The sequence below is a fragment of the Agelaius phoeniceus genome, chromosome 12 (genome assembly GCF_051311805.1).
Source record: "Agelaius phoeniceus isolate bAgePho1 chromosome 12, bAgePho1.hap1, whole genome shotgun sequence".
NCBI lineage: Eukaryota > Metazoa > Chordata > Aves > Passeriformes > Icteridae > Agelaius > Agelaius phoeniceus.
The window spans coordinates 10,221,725-10,249,028 of record NC_135276.1 but is presented as its reverse complement, the minus strand read 5'-3'; the positions used below and the strand labels follow the sequence as shown (position 1 = coordinate 10,249,028).

The following is a 27,304-nucleotide window of genomic DNA, read 5'->3' as shown; positions in this document are numbered from 1 at the left end:
AGCGGGCAGGGAGCAGGAGAAGCCCGGGGAGAGCCTGGGGGAAGCCGGGGCGGGGGAGGCCGAGCTGCAGCCGCAGCAGCGGCCGGGCCGCTCCCCACGGAGCGCCCGGCTCTCCTCTGTGGCACTTCGTTTCGTGTGGAAGCTTTGGTGTGAGGAATCATTACTACATTCGTGTTGTTGATACCATTTTTCATCACCTTTCATCAGAGTGCTGCAATCACCCTTCGATTTCCTTGGCATTTTGCATCCGCCAACAGTCCCTGCTTCCCTCACTCACACACGGGCACCACTCGGTGCAAGCTTTCCTTGCTGGGCCCACAAGCGGGGAGGCCAGCCTGGCCTGGGGCTGTGGGCACAGTGCCCGCCAGCCCCGGGCAGCCCCGGGACAAAGCCGTGGGGACAGAGGGGGACACAGAGGGGGACACAGAGGAGGCCACAGGGGGATAGGTCGGGCCACGGCAGCAGCACCGCGCGGTGAGCGGCGGGCCCGGCGCAGCGGGGCGGGCACTGCCCCCGTGTGGCCGCAGAGCGGCAGCGGCCCCAGCGCCGGCCCCGCCCGGCAGAGTCGCACAGAGCAGAGCAGCACCATCGTCCTGCAAAGCTCAGCTTAAACAAACCCACCCTCTGTTTCCTAAAAATAGCTTTTGCACCTATTTTTACAAGCGTTTAAGTATTTTCAGTACGATAAATATTTTTAAATTGCTTAAATTGACATAATTCCTTTTGCATGCTCAGTTAGGATTTTATTCGCTATACTTACTGGTTTTTATTTATTATTACTAAAATACTCAGGAAAAATAAATAGAATGGTAAAGCTACTCCTACTGGATAGGAGTTAGTGTTTTCTAGACAGAAAATGCATAGAAAGTGGCAGCTGTGGATTCAGCAGTGAAGCTACAGCATTATTCCAGGAGGAGCTGCTCACTAGGGTTAGTAAGGTGGTGTACTAAGAATTTAAAAATAAAATCCCCCCAGGAAAACTGCAGGCAGCTATAGCTGCTTTTCAGTGGCTTTCACTTACAGCATTAGGTGTTAATTGGTAAGATACAAGTAGTATTCTTAGACTTGATTTTATACAATACAACAATTCCTAAGTTTCCTAGAAATGTTGAAGGACTAAAAGAAATATATATTTCTTATATATTTATGTTTATATAAGTATAAACCTAAAAGTGCCTGTAAGTACACAAAACACCCTGGTTAGTTCACCTCGTCTTCATGCTTTTTCATTACACTCCCACATTTCCAAGCCCCAAAGAAATGCATAGAGCCATAAGAATAATATTTTTAATTAATATTAATACAGAAAGAGCACATAGTACATTCCTTTCCAGCAGCAGCTCATTCAGCCCTACCATTTGAAAAAAAAATAAGTTAAGGCTAGTTGAGGGCAACCTGATCCAATGGTTTGTTTCCCTTATGCCTTCTTGGAGACAGCCTTGTAAGCTTAAGAGACTATTTGAGCACAAAACATGGGATGTTTATTTAGCAAAACATCAAGAACAGATAAAAACATGCTTTGTTACAGTGGTAAAAATACACAGAGCTTTCAAGCTGCTTTTTACACCAGCTCAGTTGGGAAACCACACCAGTCTGGTACGCAGCAGGGTGGTGCCTTGGGATTGGATGGAACTGGCAAGTGTCAGGGATCATGGTGACCACGCTCAGCTACTCAATGGAGTATAAAGTGCACGAGAAAAATAAGTGCATTGAAATGAACCATTTATGATCAAGAGCAATTCTTGTTACACACAGTACTTGCTTAAAATGGGAATCTCACAGGCTGTTCAGTACAACACAGTACTACAATTTCCAAGAGCACAGAATCAGTATCACATATTAGAAAGACCTTTACTGAACATAGATATTTTTGTATTTTTTCCTCCAATTATCTCCCCTGCCCAACAACAAGCTTTCTGATGTAACTTACAGTGGGTTTGGTTGGGGCTTTTTTGAAGGATTGTGTTTGCTTGAGTAAATCTGTAAGGCATCACCTTTAGCTAATACCTCCTCTTTACCCTCTACGTTCAAAATAAGCAAGGATTTAGTGGCACAGTGATTTGTTCCATTTTGAACCCCTAGTTCTAGAAGTGTTTAGCAGAGCAGGCAAGTTGCATGGGATGAAGGTTTTTTCCCCAGTTACAAAAGTTTGTCCTACGAAACTTTACATTTTTACAGCTGTCAGGAACCACACTGTCAATGTATTTTCCTACTCACAGGTTAAGGCCATTGTTAGCAGTACTTATGAGCCAAACCATGAAGAATGATCTAAGTGCTATTAATTTGGGGGAACATTCACCATATTAAAAAAAAAAAGTAAATAATTGATTGGGAGGTTTCCAAATGCATTAAACAACATAAAAGTTGGGTGCTTAGTCACTGGACTCTTTGGGCATTACAGTTAACAGCAGTAGATGCTTAGAATGCAAGCTTCAAAATAGCTTATTCAAATCCCCTACAAATATTTGCTGAAGGCTAAAAAACACTCAGAAAACCCCACCTTTTTTACCCTTGCATATAAGTTATTTTACAAGTTTCCTTTCACAGTGAAATCACTTTTCTGTTTGTGTACTCATTTCTGAGAAAGGAAATAAAATTTGGGTTATTTCTATAACATTTCATTTACATTGCCAGATCACCTCAATGCAGTGCAGTACAGAACACAGCAATACATTTTAGATTAAAAGAACACTCCTTGATTGCCAAAACTATTTTTTTTGCATGCTGTAGAAGATATCTCTGCCCTCTTAATTGGGCAACAAACTAACCATGTAATCATACAGTGCTTGCAAAACTATTTACCATTTTGCAATAATCTATGGTACAAAAGGCAGGCTGCAGAGCAGTGCCTGCCTTTCCCAACACAGTATTTGTCACCAAGCAGCGTGCACAGTAAATATTCCCTATGTGTCCCACAGGAAGAGTCCACATTTCTTTTCCTTTTCCATTGAAAGGCCAGGAGTTTGGAGGCAAGAAGCCAAGTTCATTTACACCCCTGTGTATTAATTCACTTCTGCCAATCCAGTATAGCTCCTGAAAAGCTGGATAGTTTCCAGCTGTATGAAAGAGTGGATATTTTGCTACAAGATTATTCACCTAGGAAACTTGAATATGGCTGCCAATTTCAATTCTCTCCTCTGGCCATAGCAGGTCCAAGGCTGTTCTCCAAGCTCAGGCAGGAAGAGGAAATGAGGCTGGGGGGGGAGATGGTTGCAAAGATGACACCAGTGGAAGACACATGACATTAATGCACTAGGAAAGTCAAAAATAAATCTAGGGCTAGGGAAGAGAAAGAATCCAGACATTCAGACTGGTCTCCTGGGTGCAGGTTTGTGCTTGGGCCTGTGTTTGCTCCTTGTTCCAAGGGGTCACTGCTTGGACCTCCTTCCAGGTTGGGACACAAGGGCCTGGTTATAGAATCCATCATCTAAAAACTCACCAATTTTTTTCAGGAGAGAAGGAGGTCAAGAGCTCTGTACTAAAACAAAAGAGTTTGGCCAAGGAGCACAGACTGGTTAAATAAGGCAAGGAACAAGAAAGCCAGGAGACTCTTCCAGGCCAAAGCAAGGGTGACACTTCTAACAACCCTGTTGCTCTTGAGAGTGAAAGGTGAGAGCACACTTCATGCAAAGGCTAATGGAACAGATCAACCCCCTCAGCAGCCCCTGCTTCTCACAGATTAGTCCTTCAAGCAGTTTTCAAACTTTCTACCCTCTATGGTAGAGTGTGTCCCAAAGAAAGATTCTAGGTTTTCCAAGAAAAACAAAGTAACCACACTTTCTACAATAAGGGATCAGTCTCCATTGCCTTTAAAACAGTGGCTTTTTCAATGTGGTTTTTCCTCTGTTAAATTTGTTATCTCTTCCCTTCTATAGACCTGATCCCAAAAAGGAAGTTTCCATATAAAACAGTTTGAGTTGAAAATGTACAGTTCATATAGATGCAATTTGTACGACCAGATGTTACTGTATATATAGAGTTGCATGTTTGCCAGTAGTGTAGACAGAAGTAGCTAAAAGGCAACTAAAACAACAGTATGTCATTGCAAACAGGAACCAACAGACTTCAAAGTATAATACTTTACATAAACACAGGTTTTGCAGCTTTTCAAGTTAGTTTTCATCAGGTACTTGGTATACAGTAAAACTCTGATATACCTTTATGTATAGTTTCATCTTTCCAAGCAGAGATTTTTAATATTCTCTTTGTAATATTACTAATCCTGAAATGAAGAGTCAGATGTGTAACATTCCCAGGCAGTAGCTTAATGTACTGTAGAAAATTCAGTTCTATTTACCAAGGACTAGAATTCACTTCAGTAACATTCCCTGAGGCAATCCATGATTTTATTGTTTTGTCCTGGAATCATTTGTGTACAGTTGCTGTTCTGTTCCAGACTGCTTTGTTTCTTTAAAAATAGACACTTAGAAAAAGACATCTGTTAATTTTCATTGCTAATTTTTTTATTTTAGCAATTATGCTTCCCCTTAATGCCCTCTTCTTTTCCTCTCTTTCCCCTCCAGAAGTTGCAAGTTAACAACACAGCAAGTCTGTGTGCTTGATTTTTGCAAGACAGGGATTCAGACCTTTAAATGAATGTTAATTTTTAGAACTGAAAAGAATGTAGTAGATAAGAGAACATAATATGCAATGAGCAGTCTAAAATTTCTCTTACTCAAACTGAAGTTATTCTCTCTTGGAGAGAGAATCTATGGTGCTAAAAAGATCAAGGGTGAGGAGAAAGGGTGGGTGTAGAGAAACAGATGAGAATCATCATCCCTGTCCACAGAAATGCACTGAGTTAGAATACTGAATCCTTACATTCCCAATGGACTAAGGAGATTTCTCCTGATATAATTCCACCTTTAACATTTTAAAAAAGCCTGTGTATCATCAATGCACTTAAAGCTTTTAAGTTTTAGTAACTTAACTTTGTTTATAAAACAAACACACACAAGCACACTTCCTAGAGTGCAAAATGCTTAAATACTTCAGTGACAGAACTCCATATGTAGTTTTTGGAACAGTAAATCCTCTGGATGTCATAGTCAACTTCTTCCATTGCCAGCAACGGTTGCATTGAACTACCCAAAACTGCAGCAAACCCGAGAGTGGGTGACTCTGTACTGTCTCCTCAGTTCTGCAGAGATCCTGGTTCATTTGTATAAACTCATTGTTGGACTTTGATACATGCACATGTAAGCATCACAGAGCAGTCTTCGTGCACAGCCTTGGATTTTCCGGGAATCCAGTGAGTGCAATTCTTCTAGAGACATCTTCAGGTATTCACCAACTTCTGGACACGGGGTAACTTGTGGAATGTTAAAGCCATTCTGACCTCCTTTAAACCATTAGGAAAGAAGGGGAAACAGATTAGGAGAACATCTACATATATTTGCTATTCAAAATGTACTTTTGTTATGACAGCCTCACCAGTTCTTGAAAACACCTTCTAAAAAATTTAAACATGCCAGACTGGACTGCTGCAGGGTAAACACCTATGAGAAGTGTATTGTTCAAGAAATCACTATTAGAATCAGAATATCCTGTAGTGTTTACCAACAAACCACACCCACATAAACACCACACAAAACCAGGGGGAACTCTGGGTTTTCATTAACACTAAAAATTCTGTGTGACTTTAGGAAAGTGACCTAACACATACCTCACATGCACTGAATCCGTTAATAATATGACAACTGGTAACAGCTGATGAATTTACAAACCATGTCTGTACCTGACTTGCAAGACTAAGGCACTGTTTGCTCCTGGCCATTTTCATAAAATTGAGCAAATTCAAACAACACAAGTATGGACATCCTGCTGTTCCCAGCAGAGATTTTCAGCTTATGAAGAAAAGCTGAAGAAAAATATTTGCAATACTAAACCACCCCCCCCAAAGATCAGCAGGAGATATTTCCAGCATCTCATATGATCTAAATTCCTGAAATAAAGTGGTTCTTTACAAACATCAGTCATACATATTTCAAGCACTCTGAAGCTTGATTGTCTTCAGGTTGTTGTAAGAAACTGACTTTACTTCTGTAGCAGTACCATTTTCAACATGAGGCAAGACTCTTCTCTCCCTGCCAACTCACACTGTAACAGAGGGGTTCAAGAATACGTCATGCAAAAACTGTTACTATGTGTCTTGACACTTCATCTATTACTGTTCTTCTTAGGCACCAGAACTACAGAGTCCATATTTAAATGGGATCTGTATAAAAAGCAGCATCTAACAGTTGTTTTACTGACATTTGTATTATTACAAATGGGTAACAATTTTCCACTGATAACTCTAAAGGGATTCAAAGGAATAGGATAAATGTTGTAATGTGTGACTACTTCCTTTATTCTAAAGACAGCTACCATAAGTCATTTAAGAAAAAGTAATAAAAATATTTGTATGCTAACTAATAATCATGTACATCAACTTAAATATAAATGGAAAGTACACTCCTGCAGTTGATTATTTAAAATTAATTGTCTCTGCCTAATTTGCAAAGCATAGAAAAATGTATAGGGAGTACTACTAGGAAACTTCTGCAGTTACTTCTGTACCATCTGATTAATAAGGTACCAAACTGAGGTGAAATTCAGAATACTCAAATCAGCAGCTGCCATGAAATCAATGCGCTACAGTAAGACCGAGCCAAGATCAGTATCCCAGCATCGAACACATCAAGTTCAACTACACTAATATCCCCAAAACTTTAGGGAAAGAGTCCCTGAAATCTAAACCACAGATAGAAAACTGTAAGAGGAAGTGAAGGAGTGAAGGAGAGGTTACCATCCCGATCTGCCATGCTGTCGAAGAAGAGCCAGGCGGAGTCGTCGCGGCCGTACTTGACGAAGGCCACGTAGTGGCTGGTCTCGATGCACAGCACCGCAAACAGCTCCATCTTCTGCGAGGGGATGCAGCCGTGCCGCCAGTCCCAGTCCGGCAGGTCCTTCGGAAGCGACAGCGGGTTGAATTTATGACTCTGTCTCTTGGGATGAAGATGAACCTACAGGTGAAGTGATATTTCAGAAAAGAAAAAACACCCCAGAAGATTATTTGTTTCAGTGGCAGACAAAGCTAAAAAGGACATTACTGCTGAACAGAAGATTAATGGTGTTAGAGAAGGAACTGCAATAACAGCAGCTGACTAAATGTTTCTTCTGTTTTCCCCCACCAGTGTAGTTCAATATTGCCCAGAAAATTCAAATCTAAGGTTAGAAGGGAGGTCAGGTTTAAGGCAACAGATTTCTACTATGATCAGATTTGAAAACAAGCCATGATTGACATCTTCATGCAATTGCCAAACAGCAAAACATAGCATTTCTGTCATGAATTTATCAATTGTAACAAGGTAGCATGAACATGAAATTAGATTTAAAACACATGGTTACTACTTCTCCACTGTGTCCAATCCTGGATTTGGCAGTTGCCATGCTGATAAACACATTGCAGGAGTCTGATCTGTCACCAAAGGAGACACTTCACTTAGTGGGTGGCAGCTACACTGGTGCTGGTGAAGAAGCCTCGCTATCTCTTCTGCCTTTCTTTCAGCTACCACACATTAACCATTTGGGTACAACCCATGTGAATACTGAAGACAAGCACTGACCTGTGTATTGCACGTTTTGCAGAACTGCTTGATTTTGCCAGCAGAAATATCAGTGTCTTCATAACACTCCCTGCACTCGTACATAGCGAGCCCTCTGCAGATACGGCACTGCCTGGGAGCTGCAGTGGCAACAAAGGTGTCATTGTTAACAAAAGGAACGTGGAAATGAAGGATAACTATTACTTTACATGGAGAATGACACTACCTGAAAAAAAAGTTAAAATGAGATTGCTAATCAAAGAGAAATGTACCACTCTATTTAACTTTGGTGCAACGTGGATTAAGAGAAAAACATTTACACTGGTAAGTGGCAAAACATGATGATAAAAATCTAGTGCATGAACAAGCAAAAACAGGTTTTTAAATCATGTTAGCTCTCTCTCATCATAGTGGTCTTAGCTCCTACAGCTGTTAACACCAGCAAAAAAAAAAAAAAAACAAACAAAAAAACCCAACCAAAACCAAACAAACAAAACCCCCAAAAAACAAAACAAAACAAAAAAAAAAACCCACATAAACTGATGGCCAAGATGGCGAGAGAAAAGGCCATGGCAACTTCAGAGATTATTATTTTATTATTCTAAGAAATTTTGGCAGTTTTATTAATTCTTAACTCAAATTTAAAACGAGGTGTCCTTCCTTAGGATAATGCAATAAAAAATTCAGTGGATGACCAATGGCAGAAACTTAGGTCACAAAAAGAAGTGATATAATTATGGCTAAAAAATGTACAACCACAATATACCACAGGTGCACATCCTCATCTCAGGCTCACTTCTAGTCTAATGAACTAATGAGCAGCAATATTAATGAACTACTTTGCTGCTAATAACTTAATTTTAAAAACAGTCCTGAAATAAGTTCAGTTGTACAGGTACTCAAAACTTAAATAAACAAAAAAAAGAAGTTGTAATCTATATATTCTTCTGAAATTAGAGCTTCTAATTTACATGAGGGAGAAAAGCCTCAGTAAAATTTCATTTCTCCTCAGCCCGAGCATCTCACACTATCTTGGTAAATATTCAACAGAAAAAAGCCCCAACAAGCCACCAGAAGTATCAGGAATACTTAGTCGGTCTCAGCAACTCTCTTTCATTATACAATGCAAAGTTATATACTTACTGTCCTCAAGTAAGTCTGTTATATTTAATTCCAAGGATGGAAAAATTTTATTGAACATTTTGAAGTCTTTTCCAAACCGGGGCATCTGGATAATCAGGCAAGAGGGTGCCTAGGTAAAATGCCAGAATATAATGTAATGAACTTGACATAAATAATTATCTAACTTTGTAGACATTCTTCTAATGCCATAAATATATTCATTTTTTTAAACTCACAGCCCACTGACAGAGGCATCTCAAAGTATTAGTCCTTTAAACAATTCAATGGCAGCAGCTAAGAAGTTTTCTTTTAGTAATTCTTTACCTAAATCACTTTGATCTGTTCAACCAAAGAATACATCTCATTAAGTGAACCTTAAAATGCCTTTGCTATGTAGGCATCTGGATGACTCACACAATATTCCCATTTCCAATATGTCTGCATGTTTTTGCACCAAATCCTACTTTTCTCCCATTGCTGAATGGACAGATATTTAGGCATGATCACTTCTAACAAGGCAACTGCTGTCACCAACCTCTGCAAACTTCAAGTTGCTGTTGATGAATGACCACTCCAGTAATTGCTGAATTGTCGGGACTCCAACTTTCTCATTTTTGTCCATAAAAATTTGATAGAAGTAACAGTCTTGTACTTTCTGACCAGCTGATCTAAAAACAGTTTCAAAGAAAAAAAAACACCAAAAAACAGATTCTGAAGCTCTACTGTAATGATGACTGTATCTTCTAGGAAAAGAACATCTACATGAAAATAGTGACAAGACATCCTCTCTGCATTGAAATATATTGTGCTTTAAAAAAAACCCCAACAAACAGCAAAGCCTGACAAAGCCCAGCCCCCTGCCCCCAACGAAGTGCCAGGCAGTCAAGTTTGAATTGATTATGGAAAAATTTAAAGAAACCAAACCAATGCAAATTTCAGAGCATGTTTTAAAAACATATGTCTGTGCATGGCTGAACTACCAACTAAGCATCTGCATCAAAAACTCCAAGACAATAAAGCAGCTTTCATTGGAGACAATTAGGAGTTTCAGTAATAAAATATCAAATGAAACAACACTGATTATCTTCAGTATGATGGGTTTAATGAAACATTTCCTCTAAATCAGGGAGATATTTACACTGCTTCCTGCAGTGGAAGTCTCACACAGATGGCTAATGTTGCTAGGCTTGCTCTGTAGTTAGCAGAGAACTCTCCAAAAGGATAATCCAAATTCAAGGCTGTCCAGCTGTAATTGTTAAGACTCCTTCACACCTAGGCCAGCTCTGAGGCAGATTACCACACAAACTGCCAATGCAAGCCATAGGAAGTAGTCTGGAGAAACTTCTTTATCCTCAGCATAAGGAGAAAAAAAGGGAAAAAACCTTTTCCATTAAACACACACATCCCACAAAGCAATTAACCTCTTCAAAAAAAAAGAACCACAAAACCACAACACATTTTGTATAGCTAGGGAGAGGGACACAGGACTAGGCTACCAAATTAAGTATGTTTTGAGGTCAGATGTTCAAAACATAGAGTATCAAATATCAATGTTCTCAGATCGTGTTTCTGTTAAATAAACATAACTCTGATATATTTGGGAGGAGATCTTCAGATAAGCAATTCAACCTCCTCTGGAAGTACAAAAGAAAGGATATAAAAGATGATGCTGAGGTTGAAGAAATGTTTTTTGCTACTACAGAGAAAAATCATACAGGACTAACTAGCCTCTAACAGCAAAAGAAAACCATTGGGTTGGAGCTGTTTCATCTCAGTATCAAAAGTTCCTGGGAACTTTCATCAAATTTGCTATAAACTGTAACCTCCTCCAATCCAGCCAGCATTTAAGCCAAAGTTGCTTTTCAGAGTATTCAGGTGTTGAGAGGATTCTAAAAGCATGATGGCTCAGTGTTACCACTATTTAGAAAGAAAGAAAGAAGATTTCTGCATTGTCCTTGAGGAGTTCAGGTATGTGCACACTACACACAAGCTCTGCTGCTAAAGCTGAATGGTGGAACGTGAGTGATGCTCTGTGTATGGCACAGACACAACAAAGCCCTTGAAGGTCAAAGAAATAAGATTCACCTTATTTTCAACAGTGGCTCAACTCTCAGAATATGGTGAAATAAAATATTCAAAAATTCTTCTGGATCTGGAGGCAGGAGAGAAAAAAGTTTTGTCAGCACATAAAACCAGACACATTATTCAAGACTCATTGAAACTGAAGGTTTTCAAAATTTTCATAGGAACAAAGCAACAGCTAATTGTTACAGCTTTATTATTACCCCAATAAGATTATGACAAACTAGGAATATTTTCATGACAAACCTCTATTTATTCTTTTAGTGTTAAAAGGCCCTAATAAAAGGTACAGGCTCAACAGGGTAACAAAGCTTTCCAGTAAAGTTAAAAAAGATGCTCTGTATTTCAGAGGAATCATTTAGCACCACACATCTTTTCCAGGAGAAATAAAAGCTTTCAAAAAGAAACAGTGACTCTGCAGAGAAGCAGTGAGCAGCAGTGACAGTAACACAACACCTACACCATAGTCCCAAGTTCAACTAAACCAGAGACCAAGTTCTCTAACCAAGAATGCAGCCAACAGCACTTCCCAGAGGGCTGTTCTCCCCCACCACAGTTTCCTGGTATATTTTTCTCCCTGCCACTAACTGCAGTTAATACTGGTTCCAGCATTCAGTATTTACAAAGAAAGTAGGATTCTCTTGAATAAAAACAAACCAGTTACATAATACAATGCTAATTAATCAATATATGCAGCAGAAGATCAAAAAGTTGGGAACTGATTTTTCTAACATGATTTGAACATTTTATTTCTTAAAATACTACATAACCATGAAATGTTGAAGTGCAAAATTTATTCCTCATGGATCAAAGTGACAATGAGAAAGAGGACAAACATCCCAGCCTTATCAGTCTTCTCCACTAACTGCTAGAAGGGAGTTCCAGGGGCACAGGAAGGCACTAAAAGAAATCCAGGTAGCGGAAGACTCCAGGAATTGTTCAGCTGGGGTTCCTTACACGGCTGAGGAAACAGAAAAGACCTTTCTAGCAGCCAATGGTCACTCAGATCTCTGCTCAAGACACCACTGCCACAGAAAATTATCTGGGTGCTTTTTTCTGGTTAATTATGTGGCAAGGTTCCTCAGTTCCTTCATTTTAGATGAAAAAGAAAAGCAAACCTCCCCCATTACCTTTTTCCTCTGAAGTGAATCCTGATGCAGCCTCAACTTTTTCAAGTATTTTCCTCAGTTTCATTATTTTTGTAGCACATACATATCCATATCTAAGATAAATGGGTTTAATAAGCTATTAGCTAGTTTTTGATCAAGTCAGAGCAGTAAAAAAAAAAAAAAAGCCAAAACCAATCACTTAAAAACTGAAATACAGGTTCTCAAATCCTTTTTAACTGCATACAGTATTTCTTCAAAACTACATACTGATTTCTCATATTTAATCAGACTCCTAGTTTTCTTAATGTAGTATAAATTTAATGCAGTGCTCAATGCTTTTACAACCTTCAGGAGCATTTTAATCATCAACTTACCAGGATAACTATTTTTGGATTTGTCAGTTAATTACTTTTCATTTGTTTTCACTCTAATTTGCACAGCTTACTTAATACATCATTTCAGAATGTCACAAAACAGCACTGTGGGAGTTGTTAACAAAAAAAAATTCAATATTTGAGAAAGACACAGAGCTGTACTGCTGACCTAAGAAGCTGAGGCTTTGAGCATTCAGTCTTTTCTCCTAAAGTTTTAAAGCCTGATCAAAGGACAGTAAGGCATTCAGCCACCTCAGGCACCTGAGATTGCTGCTACCCAGTGTGCATCCTGCTATCCTGCCTGTTTCACAGACCCTGGAACACAGCAGGCCAAGCACACACTCCCTGACAAGAACAAGGCTTCAGGGGCAAACATTTCTATTTATCAAAATAAAATCTTTGTCAGAAATTGTTCAGTGACAGCCCACAGAATTTTGGAACTACAACTGTATTATTCACTTGTTTGAAAAAAATTAAGCTTAAGAACAACAACTTTTCATGAAGATTTTTGTTGCACCTCTTTTGCTCATTGTGCCTGAGAAATTACAAAGGTCATATTAAGTTATTTTAATAAAAGCATTTTGGCCACTTGCAGACCACATGTAAAAAGTAATGAAACTTTTAAAGCCCTGCTAAATCTATCAAATTCTGAAACTCCATATAAGATAACACAAATAATTTTCTTTTCAAGTACAATAGCATTAAAACCATGTAAAGATGGATGCTGTAAACAAACATAACTTGTATTTATCAGTACTTTTGTATTATTGTATAATACTTGTAGAAATTTTACAATAGCTTTGTGCTGATCCATTTGCTAGTAAGAAACTAGTGAAAATATTTCTCACCAAACAATGAACTCTTTCCAGTTATCACTGATTAAATTTGCTATGAAGAAAAAGTAAAAATACTTTAAAAAATTACACTGAGTAGCAGCAGATAGCTGAACTTCTCAGATTTGCAGTAGGAATGCAAACACTGCAGGATCTCTCTAATTCATGTTAGACTAGAGACCAGTTCTTCACTTACATTCTCAGAGGATTCACAATCTCTGTCCTCAGCAGCTCCTGAGTCTCACTATAATATTCTACATCATTAATTTCTTTAGGTCTGAGTAGCACAGTGTCCAAAACAGAGCTAAAAGAAAACAGGCTACAAAGAAAAAAGGAAAAGGTTTGTTTTGACCATTCAGATGCCTGAGCAACATAAGACAAACCAAGCAAAGCCACAGAAGAATTAAAGAACTAAACAAACTCAAAAAGAGGCAGTTATGGACAGGGGACACAGCTGTACCAAACAGCAAAGTCCACTCCAAGCCAGTATCCTTCCTGCAGCAAAGTGCAGAAGCAGTTACCCAGGCAGGATTCTGCCAAGAGCTGTAAGGGGCATTTCCCTCCCTCCACCCCCTGGCCTGTGCTCTCCTGAGCCTTCAAACACTGACAGGCCAGGGACTCCCTCTGTCCAAACAAGCAGATCCACAAGGGCCACTCCAGAGTGGGCACAAGCAACACTGCACTGCTGGCACTGGGAGAGCACAGGGACTGCAGCACAGCACACTGGCAGCTGCACAGGAATACACAGACAGTCACTCAAGCAAAGATCACATCTTCTGCATTTCTAGCAAGGGATGCCACTATACAAATGATGAACTTACCAGAATAAGGTGGAGTCTAAGTAACAGGAGTTGTAATGACCCTGGATACCTTTCTTCTTTCCAATCATTGTCTCTAAACCTTCTTTTTCCATTTTTGGAGGAGTGTTTTCTTCTACCACTTCACTTAAGTAACCTCCAAAGGCTGAAATTTTTTTTAAAAGTCACTTTAAAGCCTCAAATTTTATCCCCCTTGAGATTTTCCTAGTAATATTTTATAGCTAAGTTGCTGCCTTAGTGTAAGCATTCCTTCTCTGGACTAAAATAACATTTTATTATAGCTGAGACTCACTGTCTTCCAGAGAGTGAACAAGGCCTTACATTCCACACCAGAGTGCTTCAGAAAGCCTGCAGCACTGAATTGATTTTATCCAGTAGGAATGAAGTTCTCTTTTCATTACAAATGCCCTGTTCACACTATCTTACAAGTATCAGACACTTTTCTTTGCTGTTGTCCCAGACAATACAATGTGACCCAAGAAATCTAAAATACTTGAAGTTAGTTAGTTTTCACCACTAACTTCCATCATAAAAATACATGCTTTTCTTTGTTAATATTTAGAGGCTAAAATAATTTGATGCTATAGATTATAGAAAAATAACTGCCTTTCTTTCTTTTAATGTAATCATACAGTGCTAGAGTTACAAATACCATTTTCAGCAAGATTGTTCATGTATTTAAAGAAATGTCATAAAATTATGGGAATTTTTTATGCCGCACCCTTTTTACGTTGGAAGTTGTAAAACATTGTCATGTTTTAAAGCATAAAGGAACAATTCAAGAATCATTGCATTCTGTATGGGCTGATCTGCTATTTATTCATCTCAATTAAGTAATACCTGTACAGATTTCCAAGTGCTCAATAAAAGAACTTATTGCAGGAATGAATGAAAGCAAAGCCCTGGCCAGTTCCCAGCTGATACACAGGAAATAAGCAGAAGCTCAGTACCTAGAGAGTTGCAGCGCTCGATCTGGTTGGAAACAGGCTGCAGTGAGGCAAACCTGGAGTCTGGCCTGCAGCTTTTGAGTTTTACAAAAAGAGCTTTCTTTGGAGCACATGTGAAGTAGCGAGTTCCTTTAAATGTGCCATCCGTGCAGCCTGCACATTCATCTTCCTGAAAATCCAAGGGAGAAGGATTCAGCGTTTTTCTTATTTCTACAATTCTGCAGTAAGATATTTGATAAAGTATCTACCCATATGCCACCCTTCTGCTACTCTGAAGCATGATATACTCTGTTTCTGTAATTTAGTATCCAAAGCCTCAACTGAGGTGTTGTTTGAGTGGATTTATTGAGAAAATTAAGACTTGTGCGTTTCCTTCTTTCTTCATGCCTAAACTTTCACTACATCCAAAATAAAAAAAAGTCCACCAGAAGCAGCTTAGGGGAGGTAGGAGGAGAGACTGAATTTAACCTGGTCCAGATTCCTTCTGTAGCTAGAAAGAGCACTTTTTACCAATTAATTGAAATCACTGAGCATGGGATGGTGTAAACAATTTCAGCGTGATTCGGCTGCACAAGAAAAATGCCTGCTCCAAAACTCACAAAAGGAACATCAAAGAGAGAACACAAACTAGGAGTAAACAACAACAAGCTGTTATCTTTGAGAACAGGATTTAAGGTACATTGCCTGCTTAGTAAAAACAGCTAGGCTTTAATGCAGAATGCAGGAGTGGGACCCAGGGTAATGCATGACACCCTAAGGAGCAGGCCCAGAATGCCTGTGGCAAGCTACGGCTTCAACTTCATGCTAAACACCCACAAGGATCAGGACTTCTTTGTAACAGCTGGAATTCCAGTCACATTCTCACACGCCTTGCTTATGTTTTACATAATTTTACACTGCTTTATGGAATTTTATTGAACATTATCCCAAAATAAAGAACCCCATCTCCCTAACTGTGTACACATTAATTTAACCAATACCCCATCACAACCTTGGCAGCAGCTGCCAGGGAGGGAATGTCAGTACACAACAGCAATTCATGTTTGAGGCAACTGTGGGGGTGTTTTTACAAAGGGCCCACAGAAACACATAAAGCACATGGCTGTCAAATCAACAATATCACTACTGTCAATTATCAAAACCAGCCTCACAGCTCTGACAGTCATCACTCTGCCTGCCTGCTTGCTGATCCGCAAATAACAAACAAAAATTACATTCAACAAAGACTACTACAGTTAGAGAATTTTATAGAAATTTCCACTTAAAGGACCTTAAGATTTCATTTTCAATTACAATCTCTATAATATAAGCAAAGGACAATCCTCTAAAGCAAGGAATTGATCAGCCCTACAAAATCCTTTGCCCACTGTGATACAAATGCATTTCAGAGCCTACTAACAGGGCAAGGTGTGGGGGAGCCATAAAAGTCTGAGCTTATCAAAGAACTTAGCACTAAGCAAATCACTTGGCAACCTGTTTGGGCAAATGCCCCAGACTGGCTGCTTTTGCAGAGTGCAAAGGCACCAGCTCTGAGAAACAAAACTAGTAATTAGCATTATGTGAACTAGAATTTCTATTTACCAGTTCCAGTCCTGCTAACACTTCATTTACTCCAGGGGGCTGGCCAATCCAGCGGATTACTCCATAGAAAGGAGGATTTTCTTTAACTTCAGCCAAGGAACCTGCTTCAAGACCGTGTGAGTTTCCAACTGGGCTTGCTGCTGATGGACTCTCCTGGGTAGCTGTAGTATTCACATCACCCATGACAGACTGAACAGATAAAGAGAGAGGACTATGTCCCATAGTACCATTAGTACTTGTTGTTTTTGTCAAGCTAAAGGGGAGGGAGTGAAATCTGTTTTCTGTAGACACAGAGTTTGTTAAAGGTGGCTGCAGTGGTGGTGAAGAATGCCCAAATCCAGAAGAAGAATCAGTAAGTGACTTTGAAGGGTCTTCAGCAGCTGTTAAAATCAAAACCAAGATGTTAGTAAGTGTTGGGATTTTTTTTCTCCTTCTATTAAAAAAGGAAAGACTTGGCTCTCAAACCAGCAACATCTGATGTAACAGGTGGGAAGCACTAACAGCTGGGGACATTTCATTTAGGAAAACTTTTGTCACTTGGCAACACTGGAGACGCAGAACTGACTGAGCAGACACTGCTGCAGTCCCACCACTTTTACCACAAGCAACAGAAATGAACAGCACAGAGAAAGGAGATGTTAGAAACTACAGAAAGGTTTGGATTGAAATCTTTTTTTCATCATCACATGAGGCTTTTTCTTTGAACATGAGTTAACAGCCCCAAAGATTACAACTGTAGGGGGCAAAACTAGAAAGAGCTCACTGGTCATTGTGACTGAGGAAATTGGTTCACAGCTTATAAATACATAAATAATTCCTTGCAGATGTGATTTGCAAATGGAAAAGTGCTTATTCCACTGACTTTATCACAACATACTTTGGTTCTAAAACAGGGAATCTATCAGTGTCTACAAAGAATAAAAGACTTAAACATGTCATGAGCAATGCAGTGTCTGATAAAAGAGATCACAACTACATGGAACAGCACAAGCACTGTGTCTTCTCTCATCTCTCTACACAGACATAGAATACCCTGAATTGGAAGGGTCTCTAATACACAATTGGTATTCACAGAACAAAAGCCTCATCTTCACCCATTCTCTCCATGCTGTTTCATTAAATGAAATTAATGTCTTAAAAACATTAAAAAGACATCTGTTACAGAACCAAGAACAATTTTAACCCATTTTCTTTTGTGCTTCAAAGAATTCAGATGCTACTGCTGCTACAGGTTTCTGGTGTAAGTTGAGAGTTTAGTATTCTTAATGACCCCTCAGTCATTAAGCCAGTTAGCCACACTTTTCTCAAATTTACCAGGAAAAAGAAAAATAGGTCTGCAAGGAAATCAAGATATATAGATCCTTCAAGTACTTGCACTCATACTTTTAAAAACAAAAAGAGAGATTTTAGAGAAATAACTTCTTAAAAATACAGAAAAATCCCACATATACTTAGATAATTTCCCCACTCCCACTTCTAGACTGATTAGCTGGCATGGCACAATATTACAGTTCCCTTGGATCTGTAACACAGCTACAAAGACAGACAAAATACAATTACTGTGTACACTCAGCTACAAGGAATACTTCTTGTCTTCCATCCCAGCCTCAGCTTTTATTTTGCCTGTGAGACACGTGCATTCCCACAGAGCTGCACATGAGTTGCCAAGAACAATCTCCTACATGCAGAATAAAACCACAGGTCACACCAAGACAGAGTACATTTTCACAGGGGTTTCAAGATGCTTTTTATGATGTAATATGTATTCCACTAAGACAACACAGTCCAATTGTTTTACATTTAATCTCATCCTTGTTTTATCTGAAGAACATAATACACTCTAGTTTTGTTTTGTGGGTTTTAAAAATAAATATATAAAAAACTATGCTCTCTTTACCTTCATCAATATACCATGGGGATTTTGTTTTTGTTTGAGGCTGAGAGTCAACTGAGGAGCCATTTAATGTGTAGAAGACTTCAGATCTGCTTCTATTTCCAGGTTCAGAGGTAGATCCTAGAAAACAACATATTTTATTGAAGAGATTAATCTCTATTTACAAAAGGTCATCTAAACTCTTATTTAATTGTACAAATTTGTTAGTACACTTTGAAGAAGACACAGCTTCCACAAAGGAGCAAACACAGGCTAACACAGTTCTAGGCTTACAACAAGGCAGAAATCTACACCAAACCAACACACACTCTGAGTTGAAATCTCAGTCACCAAGCTGAAAAGAAGGCAGAAAAATTCCTCTCAAGTGCAAATTTTTCATGACTATAAATTATGAATATAAGAAGGCATTTGCAATACAGTTACAGTAATGTTACAAAAGTAAAGAAAATCCTCTCTCATACATACCTATAGCCTTTGGCTTACTATGATTGAACAAGCCTTTGTCTCCACTTCTTGAGGTATAGGCAAGCTTGGGAGGTCTCCTGTCCTGTGACACAGTCTCTAAGACATGACACATGAAGAGAGTATTAGCTTCCCTTTGCTATGTTTTCACTATGCTCACAAAGCTCACCTCTAAACTGAACAAAGCTCTGCTATCACAAGCTTTAACACTGAGCAGAACAAAGCCTTGTTTGGCACAACATTTTATGTGCATACAATCTGCTTTTATCACATCAGCAATTGCTTGCTGCAAAGTCTACCATTACTTCTTGAACACATCAAATAGGTTGACTTCACATCCTTTAATGTAGGTACGGATTTCCATTATGGGAAACAGATATAAGAAATTTTAAGGTTTTTCTACAAACACATCTACAATAAATGCTCTTTTCAAAGAATGGAGAAGTCCCTGTGAGTTCTCCAGAGAAGAGCAGAATATTCATTCAAAAACATGCATATCAAGTAAACCAGTAAGTAGGAGGCAGACATAAGAAAAGTCAGTCCAATTGAAGTGCGAGAGCAACAATTACAGACTACAGACTCATTAGAACCTGCCTAGAGACAGTGCCCAAACAAAAGTCTCATACAAACTTTTCTTTCTTCAGAAAAGGAATCAAGGAACTGTAGTTGTTACAAGTTAACACTATTCAGTGAATTACTGCACTGAATTTTTTCCACAGTGTTGACAGGCATTTCCAAGTATTTATTTCCAGAATGCATACATAATCCTGTCAACACCTTTCAAGCACAGAAAGAACAACTTTCTGATCAAGATATTTGAAACCCTGGAGTAAACTGAACAACAGTCCACAGAAAAGATTCCCACTACAGACACTCACATATTCAAGAAGATTACACACTGCATAGTATTGTAAATACTATACAATTTCACAAGAATTTTGTTCAGTATTAAAGCTTTTCTGCTAGTGAGACTGTAACCCAAAGGAGGGCAATACTGAAGAGAAATATAACAGAATGTAATTCAAGTGAACTTAGGAAATGAATTCTGCAGTATTGTTTTAATCATATAACTGTGCCTAGGTGGAGGATGTTATCCTAGATGTTATCAAAGTCTGCCTCCTGGTTAAGAAAGCAAGGCATACCTGGAATAACATCATTGATATGCAAAAGAAGTGTACTTTCAACACTTGCAAAACTGCACAGCTGTATTCCATTATATCTTCCATCCCAGTTTCCAATCGGATTATCCTAAAAATAGAAAAACACATTACATGTATCCCAAAAGAAGATTTACATCATACTGAGTACACACATATGTCTTTAGGAATATAAAAAAAATAGGAGAATCAAAACATTTGACAACATCTACTTTTTCCTGTAACTAATTTTGTATTTAGAAAAGCCAAACATTACAGTCTTTAAAGGCAAAAGCTTAAAACATTATCTCTTGAGAAACAGCTCCTACTTTAACAAGCATTTTTCTTCTAAAAAACATTGATAAACAAGCTAGAGCAATTCCAGTGCATTTTTAGGAAACAGGTAATGCAACCAAGAAAATGGAAGCATCTAAGCTACAAAACCAGAAAAATCTTGAAATATCAAAAATTTTAAAGCTGTTCGTTTAAAAAAATTTATATTGCTAGAAATAATTTTTCGCTACAAGCTTCGCATTTTCTTGAATGATCAACTTTTGTCCTTGAAACTCACACTTTTAAGGCAGAACTAAGCCAAACAAAACAGTTACATGAAATAAAGCTTTTTAAAATGGCTAACAAAAGAAAAAGACATCCAGCCTACTTTTTGAACAGGCAGAACAAAGCCAGTCTCACAAGACAAACACTTGACTCCATGACTGACACCTAACATGGCAAGTAGCTCAGTGGAGGCTCCTCAGAGTATGCAGAGTATTTTGCCTGAACTGTTCAGCATCAAATACAACACCATTTACCTGATGCCAAGAAAATTACTACCAAATCCATCTTTGAACACAGTGTTTGTTTCCCATTTTAGGTCAGCCTCCACTGAAGTAGCTTGTGGATAATATTTCTTCTTCTACGTGCATGTCATTCACTAGCTAACACACATGCAGAAGTTATTAAAGTCAGATTATTTTCTTACCATGTCCACTCCAACAACGTATCCTAAACTTTCGTTTCCTGGTAAGACATCACAGAATATAACTGTGCCATACTCTATACTCTCTCCTATCTTCAGAGAAACCCTGGAGTTGATCTCCAGAGGAGGAAGTTCTACCTGCATTGTGTCAACTGGAGCTGCATAGTCACTTTCCAGTTCATTGTCATCATCTTCCACCAGCTCCAGTTTGTCCAAAGCAACAAAAACCCCACAATCCTCATCACATCTGAAAAGCTGCTTGCCTTGGTACTGTCCATCAGTAAAGCCCTGACCACGACCTTCTTCCTAAGGGTCAGAGGAGAAGGAAGAGGAAGGAAAAAAAAAGAGATAAAAAAACCAATCATGTATTTTGTGAAAAACAGACTACTAATAAAGCACTAACATAATCAGTTATTATAACAGTGTTCTGGATAAATTGCACTAAGAATTTGCCTGATGCACTATCATTACTGAGAGAATTCTGTTGTCAGAATCTGTGGTAAATGTACAAACTGTCTATCTTCAGGGAATAAAGAGCAAGATGTCACTAGATTTGAGAGTAGCTGCAGGCAGAAGCCTTTAAATTCAGAGAAGCTTGTTTTCTTCAGGTGCAAATTTTGCTTCAATCATCAAATTCTTGCCATATCAAGACAAGACTACTTCATACTAGACATAAGGCTAAGCATTCAAAAATTCCACTTATATGCCATATAAAGTGAGATGATTTTCAGAAACACTTGGGCCTGATATTCCCTGAGGTTCTCAGGGGGAATTACAAAGAGTTCAGGAAAAATTTACAGAGTACTTTGAAAATTATACTTCTACAACAAGAGAAGAACTCTCCTCAACCTAATTCTTCAATAGCTTATGGTTAGCATTAATTTTGCAGAAATATCTTACAAGGAGCACGGAACAGATACATTTTCTAGTACATTTAACTAGTTGCCATTGGACTTTTAGGGTTCACCAAAAACAGCAGCCCTAAAATCCAACCCTTCATTTACTGACTGTATCCTGACACAGGCAAACAAAGTACTCAACAGAAATCTGAGAGTCAGACATCCACCACGAGAGGGCTGTAAATATTTTTGCCCAGGGAAGTTGTGGATGCTCCATCCATGGCAGTGTTCCAGGCCAGGATGGATGGAGCTCTGGGGAACCTGGTCTACTGGAAAGTGTCCCTGACCTAACAAGGGGTTTGGGACTAGGTGATATTTAAGGTCTCTTCTAAGCCAAACCATTCCATGATTCTATGAATTAAATTTTTCTGGGCTAGAGGACTCAGAGTATGTTCAAGTCTTTTTCCCAGCCCATGTACCACATCAAGCTTCACTTAACATGGAGATTACAAGGCTGATGTGATATGGCACATTCACATAAAAGTACTTATGAGAAGACTAAAAGTAATGGATTTTAGGGGTAATATGCTTCCAGAAAAAAAAAATATTAGGACTTTCTCTTTTTACTGAAGACATATTTAGCTCACCAGCTCACCTCATAAAGTATATCTGATACCACCCCTTAGCAAGTAACTTACCAGCAACTCTACTCCAAAGTATATTCCTGTTAGGGACCTTTCTTGCATTAAGGGTCCCCTGAAGCGAACAACTCCAGGATATTTCTCATCCCCTGATCTCAGCTGTACTCTAACAGGAGAGCCAATATCTATCTGCACTCCTTTAGCTAACCTGCTTTTGCTCTTAAACAAACTGTATCTTTCCTCACAGTTAGTAATAGCCAGAAGCAACTCAGCTAGTTTTTCATTTATTTCTATGACATCCTTCTCATCCACAAACAAGATTGCATGAGGTTGTTCCAGAATCTTTAATCCAATCTGCAGTTTCTTGCCTTTACATGGAATATTTCTGGAGTGTGCCACAGAAGAACGGTCTTGGAAAAATTGCCCAATGCTACCTTTGGGCACTTTCAAGAGCTTTTGAGTCTGCTTGTCTATGACACTGCACTCTTGGAGAAGCAAGTAAAAGATCCTCTCTTCCCAATAGGATGAACTTGCTTTTTCTTGACTCCATAAGCCTGAATTCATTGTGATTAGAACTTTAAAAGCTGGACAGAAGTCTTCAAGAAAAATAAGCTCTTTATTTAGATGCAGTGATCTTTGCAAATTCTACTGGAGGGTCCAATCTCTTTGAAACAATGCAATACTCATTTTTCAAAGAAACACATTCAGAGCAGGAAGCCTAGAATAAAAAAGAAAAGAAAAAAAAAGACAAAATGGAATTGGGTAAGCAAGCTAGCCTTAAATAAACCATAAAACAATTTAAATCTGTGAGCAACTCATTCCTCATACAGATCAGAGTCCAGCAAAATGCAAGGCAGTGACCACAGTCCCAGAACAGCCACTGTACTGCTGATCATGGACACACCCATTTATCCATTTCTGCTCCTTATTGCAGTGTATTTCATTTCCTTCTTCAGTTCCTTGTCACAAAAGGGTTGTGGAAAACATGTAATGAAATGCAGAAAACAAAGGAAGGACACATAAGTGAAAGCAAAAAGAAAATTTAAGTGCAAATGAACATAAATAAACAACCTGCTCTATTTACAAACAGCATTTCAATGAAACTTTCCACTATAAAGGTCTCGTCCCTTGCTTAGTGACTACTTATTTCTGACAAAGTGTACTGCATCTGTCATCCTGCATAACATTTTGATTTACTGAAGCAGAAAATTGTGTTGACAAAATAGAGCAGCGCAAAATGGGAACTTTAGTAACTTAGAACAGCCATTTCTTTAATGGAAATGGACAGTTCCAGTAATATACAATATATGAAGACTAAATTGTGCCAGCATTGCAACATGCAATTCTCAGGAAAAAAAATGGAGGCTCTTATTTTTATCATTCTAGAAAGATAATTCACTTCAACAAAGTAAGAAATACTTTCAGTTATTAAAATACCATGGAGCAAACATCTTAGTTAAACATCATCTTTAGAAAACTACAGCTCACAACTAATAAAATGGAAAAGAACAACTTGAAAATACTTCTTTGAGCATGTGTGTCTGTAGTTTTGATCACAGTGGATACATGAAGAAAGATCTGCAGTACCTTAGCAGGATTTGTTCTTCTAAAGATGACAGCAAAGGGCAGTGTACAAGTTCAGAATGTATTGTCATGTAAATGCTCCTGTTCCCAACCTGTGATGCCACAGTTTAATTCAGTTAAAGGACAATCTCAATGACTATTTATACCTAAAGGCAAATGATCTTTGTCCTTGTGCCTAGGTACCCTATTTCTCCACCACTTTTCTCTGATGTCATACAAATAGCACAAAATCTATTTCTCCTACCCCGTGAACCCAGTTTCAGAAGCGATTGGAAAGCAATGAAATCCAGCAGTCCTGTAATTATTTCCCTCATCTTTTTAAACAGAGTATTTAACAAAACTCAAAGAAAAGCAGTAACTAGAGACAACCTGGAACTTGGGCAAAGCCTCCCCTTTCAGTCCCTAGGACCTCACACCCTGCTGTGCTGCCTTGGTGTGACACGTGGGTGGCAGTGTCACATCCCCACTGCTGCTGCTGCAGCTGCCAGGAGTTCCCACCTGCCAGGTAACAACACCTGAGGGGCAGGAGCCAGGCAGTTCCAGACCTCACTGAAGGAAAGGCTGGTACACCATCCCTGTGTTTCCAAGTTAAAACGTATTTTTCCTCACTTTCCTTTGATACACACACATAAATGTGCATTCACGTTTGTTAATGACTAATAAAAAAGTGGTGTGAGCAAGGGATTGAAACAGTTTATGTGGAAACTGATGAAGAACACAGCAAGATTCCCCCCTGCTGCCCCACATGGAAACATGATTAAATGACCATTAGTTTTAATAAGTGTACTCAGATGGTAAAATAAGAGTTACATACAAGTTCTGAGTAGTTTTCTCCCTTTACTTTTTTCACACAATAGGGGAAAAAAAACCCTATCATTTTTTTCATAACTTCATTTTATGTTCTCAAAAACATTTATGTTCTTTCAAGAACTGATACACTTCACTTTCCTTTTTTTTTCTGAGCCATTCACAAAGTTTCTTAATCCCCAAGAGACTGCAAACAAGTATCTCCAACATTACAGGCATCCTGATTTTCCCTACCTCATTTACACAAATAATTAATTTTAGTAAGTATGCATGGAATAATATATTAAAAGAGAAAGTCGGTTCAACAGCTTAAAAAAGATTAATTATTTTTTTTAAATAAGCTTTATCATACCTATTTTATAATAAGTATATCTTGTTTGCAAGTCCATGGCTGCAACAATACAATCTTCACATGTTTAGTAGTAAAGAATTCAGTCTAAAAACTTGTCAAGAGCTGCATTTAGATTATATAATAACTTTCTGTGGTGTGTGGTCAGTCTTTCAAAGCCCTAGTCACCCACAGAAATGTTACTATACCCACTGGCTATAGTACCAAAAGGCTTTTCTTTATTAAAGGGTTCATTATCACTATTTAAAAACGCCTTCCTTTAAAAACATATCTACAACCACCATCCCATACAAATTTAAAAGCCAAATACTCTTCTTTTAGAATAATACAAGTGATAAATTAGTTCTTTTAAGAGTACAGAAAAGCTTGTTAAAAGGACATTAAGTTTTGGCAATATATCAAAAATACCATTATATACACTACTGATTTAAGGATTATTCTTACAGCCATTTCCCATGGAATTCTGTGAGTAAAGAAAAATCTCTGCTGCATAGGCAGCATAGTCATTGCAGACCATGATCAGAACAAACTATTAGACCACTGTATGATTAACTTGGGAACCAAGAACCCTAATCCTTACCACAAAGCCATCGCTGCACTACACACCAGCAGCTACAAGACTTGTGCAAACCCAAGAAAACTTGGCCACCAACAAGGACAATTTAAGTGTCAGAGCCTGTTCAGCTGCAAACTTCTATTCCACCCACTACCTGAATTTTTTCATGCTCAAAAGACTTTAGGGAGAAACAGGAAAAACACAATTATGACTGCAACACTACATACTTTGGAAGAAAAAAACATTTTAAAAATTGTCAGGAATAGGCCATAAGCTACCTGACTTCAAAGCTTCCCTAATTTCCTTTATTCCTCGGTTGTGAGTCACTGTTGTCGCTACAGAGACATCCCATCAGAATAACAGTTTGCTCTGAAATTCAAGACCTCTGTTCCTACCCTGCAGGAGCCTTAGATGAACTATATTAAGATGATGAAACCAGCTATCAAGTTTCAGAATGAGCACACGTCTGTGGCTCTGATTCAGAGTATAAAATGAAAAGGCTAAAATAAACTGTACAGTTTCTTTTAAAACCTGACACTTTAATACCAAAAATAATTAAAACAGCTGAGATGCAAAGTTCTGTTCTTCAACAGCCCAAAACCAATTTTCATGGGAAGGTTAAAACTAGGAGCAAGGAAATTTATGTGCATCTCAATGCACAGAATTACATGCCGGCAATACAAGCCATGAGTGGAAGAAATAGAAACTGTTTCTCAAAACAGCGGTGGAACCAATGTAATACAAAGATGTTCATACTGCCAGCATTATTCCTAAAAGAAAATAGATTGTGTTCAGCGTTATAAATCTGATACAAATAATCCTCCTGAGAGGAAGAACAGGAATCATTCTCACAGGCCAGAATGCTGTGGCGTTACGAGATTTACCAACGCGGCCGCTCTGCAGACACCCGGGCCAGCCCTCCCCAAAATGAAACACGTGTGCTCAGTCTCCGAATTGATACCGAATATCGCTTTTCACCGCTTCTCTCACGGACTGCTCCATGGCAGGGCACGGCCGTGTGACCCGCCAGGCTCCGTGCAAGGCTCAGCTCTGGAGGATAATGATCTCCCCCGCCCAACCTGAGCATCTTCTCCGCTCCCCGGGCGGCTCCGCGCAGGACGGGCCAGGAAAGTCCCGAAACTCCTCTGGAGCGGCCAAGGCGCCGCTCGGGGATCGAGGCTGTGGTGGCGGAAAGGCCCAGCAGGGCCCGCCAAGAGCGGAGCCACCGCCACCCCCGGCCTAGCCCAGCCCGGCCCCGCCGCTGGGCCCGGCTCCCCCAACACCGCAGGGGCGGCGGCGGCGGCCGGCGGGGACAGCTCACGGAACCGCCCGGAGCGCGGCCTGAGCAGGCGGCCGCGCCAGCCGCGCCCCTGCCTGACGGCGCCGAGCGACGTCCCACGGCCCCGCTCGCTCCTCACCTCCTCCTGCCCGGCCCGGGCTGGGCCTCCCGCCCGCCCGCGGGTCCGCCCCGGGGCCTCAGGCGCCGGGAGCCGCACCGGCCCGGCCCTCTCCGCGCTGCCCCATCGCCGCCACGGCCGCGCAGCGAGCGCCCGCACACCCGCTCCTGCTGCCCCGGCGGGCCCGCCCCCTCGGCCCTCCGCC

General features: G+C 39.5%; 1 protein-coding gene across 2 annotated transcripts; it reads right to left on the bottom strand.

The window, feature by feature from the left end:
• Positions 1-1,273: 1,273 nt before the first annotated feature.
• Positions 1,274-27,304, bottom strand: CYLD (CYLD lysine 63 deubiquitinase). Of its 2 annotated transcripts, none has more exons than XM_054640868.2 (17): positions 27,121-27,304; positions 22,464-23,124; positions 20,930-21,232; positions 19,954-20,059; positions 18,815-18,910; positions 18,353-18,469; positions 16,456-16,835; positions 14,878-15,043; positions 13,931-14,072; positions 13,306-13,428; positions 11,924-12,015; positions 10,797-10,863; positions 9,247-9,379; positions 8,733-8,841; positions 7,611-7,729; positions 6,791-7,007; positions 1,274-5,341 (listed from the first exon to the last, which is right to left on the bottom strand). In XM_054640868.2, the coding sequence occupies exons 2-17, from the start codon at positions 22,968-22,970 to the stop codon at positions 5,157-5,159; spliced, it is 2,862 nt and encodes a 953-aa protein (XP_054496843.2). In that variant the 5' UTR covers positions 22,971-23,124; positions 27,121-27,304; the 3' UTR covers positions 1,274-5,156. The 2 variants fall into 2 exon arrangements, with proteins under 2 accessions (XP_054496843.2, XP_077041013.1); XM_077184898.1 differs by having other exon boundaries at positions 21,065-21,232.

Bases quoted from the DNA above. Each gene is read 5' to 3' on its own strand.
- CYLD (XM_054640868.2), bottom strand. From the start codon at position 22,970: ATGAATTCAGGCTTATGGAGTCAAGAAAAAGCAAGTTCATCCTATTGG. The intron at 7,008-7,610 runs GTCAGTGCTTGT...CTTCACCTGTAG, and splicing joins GCAAAACGTGCAATACACAG to GTTCATCTTCATCCCAAGAG. The intron at 5,342-6,790 runs GTAACCTCTCCT...AATGGTTTAAAG, and splicing joins CAGCATGGCAGATCGGGATG to GAGGTCAGAATGGCTTTAAC.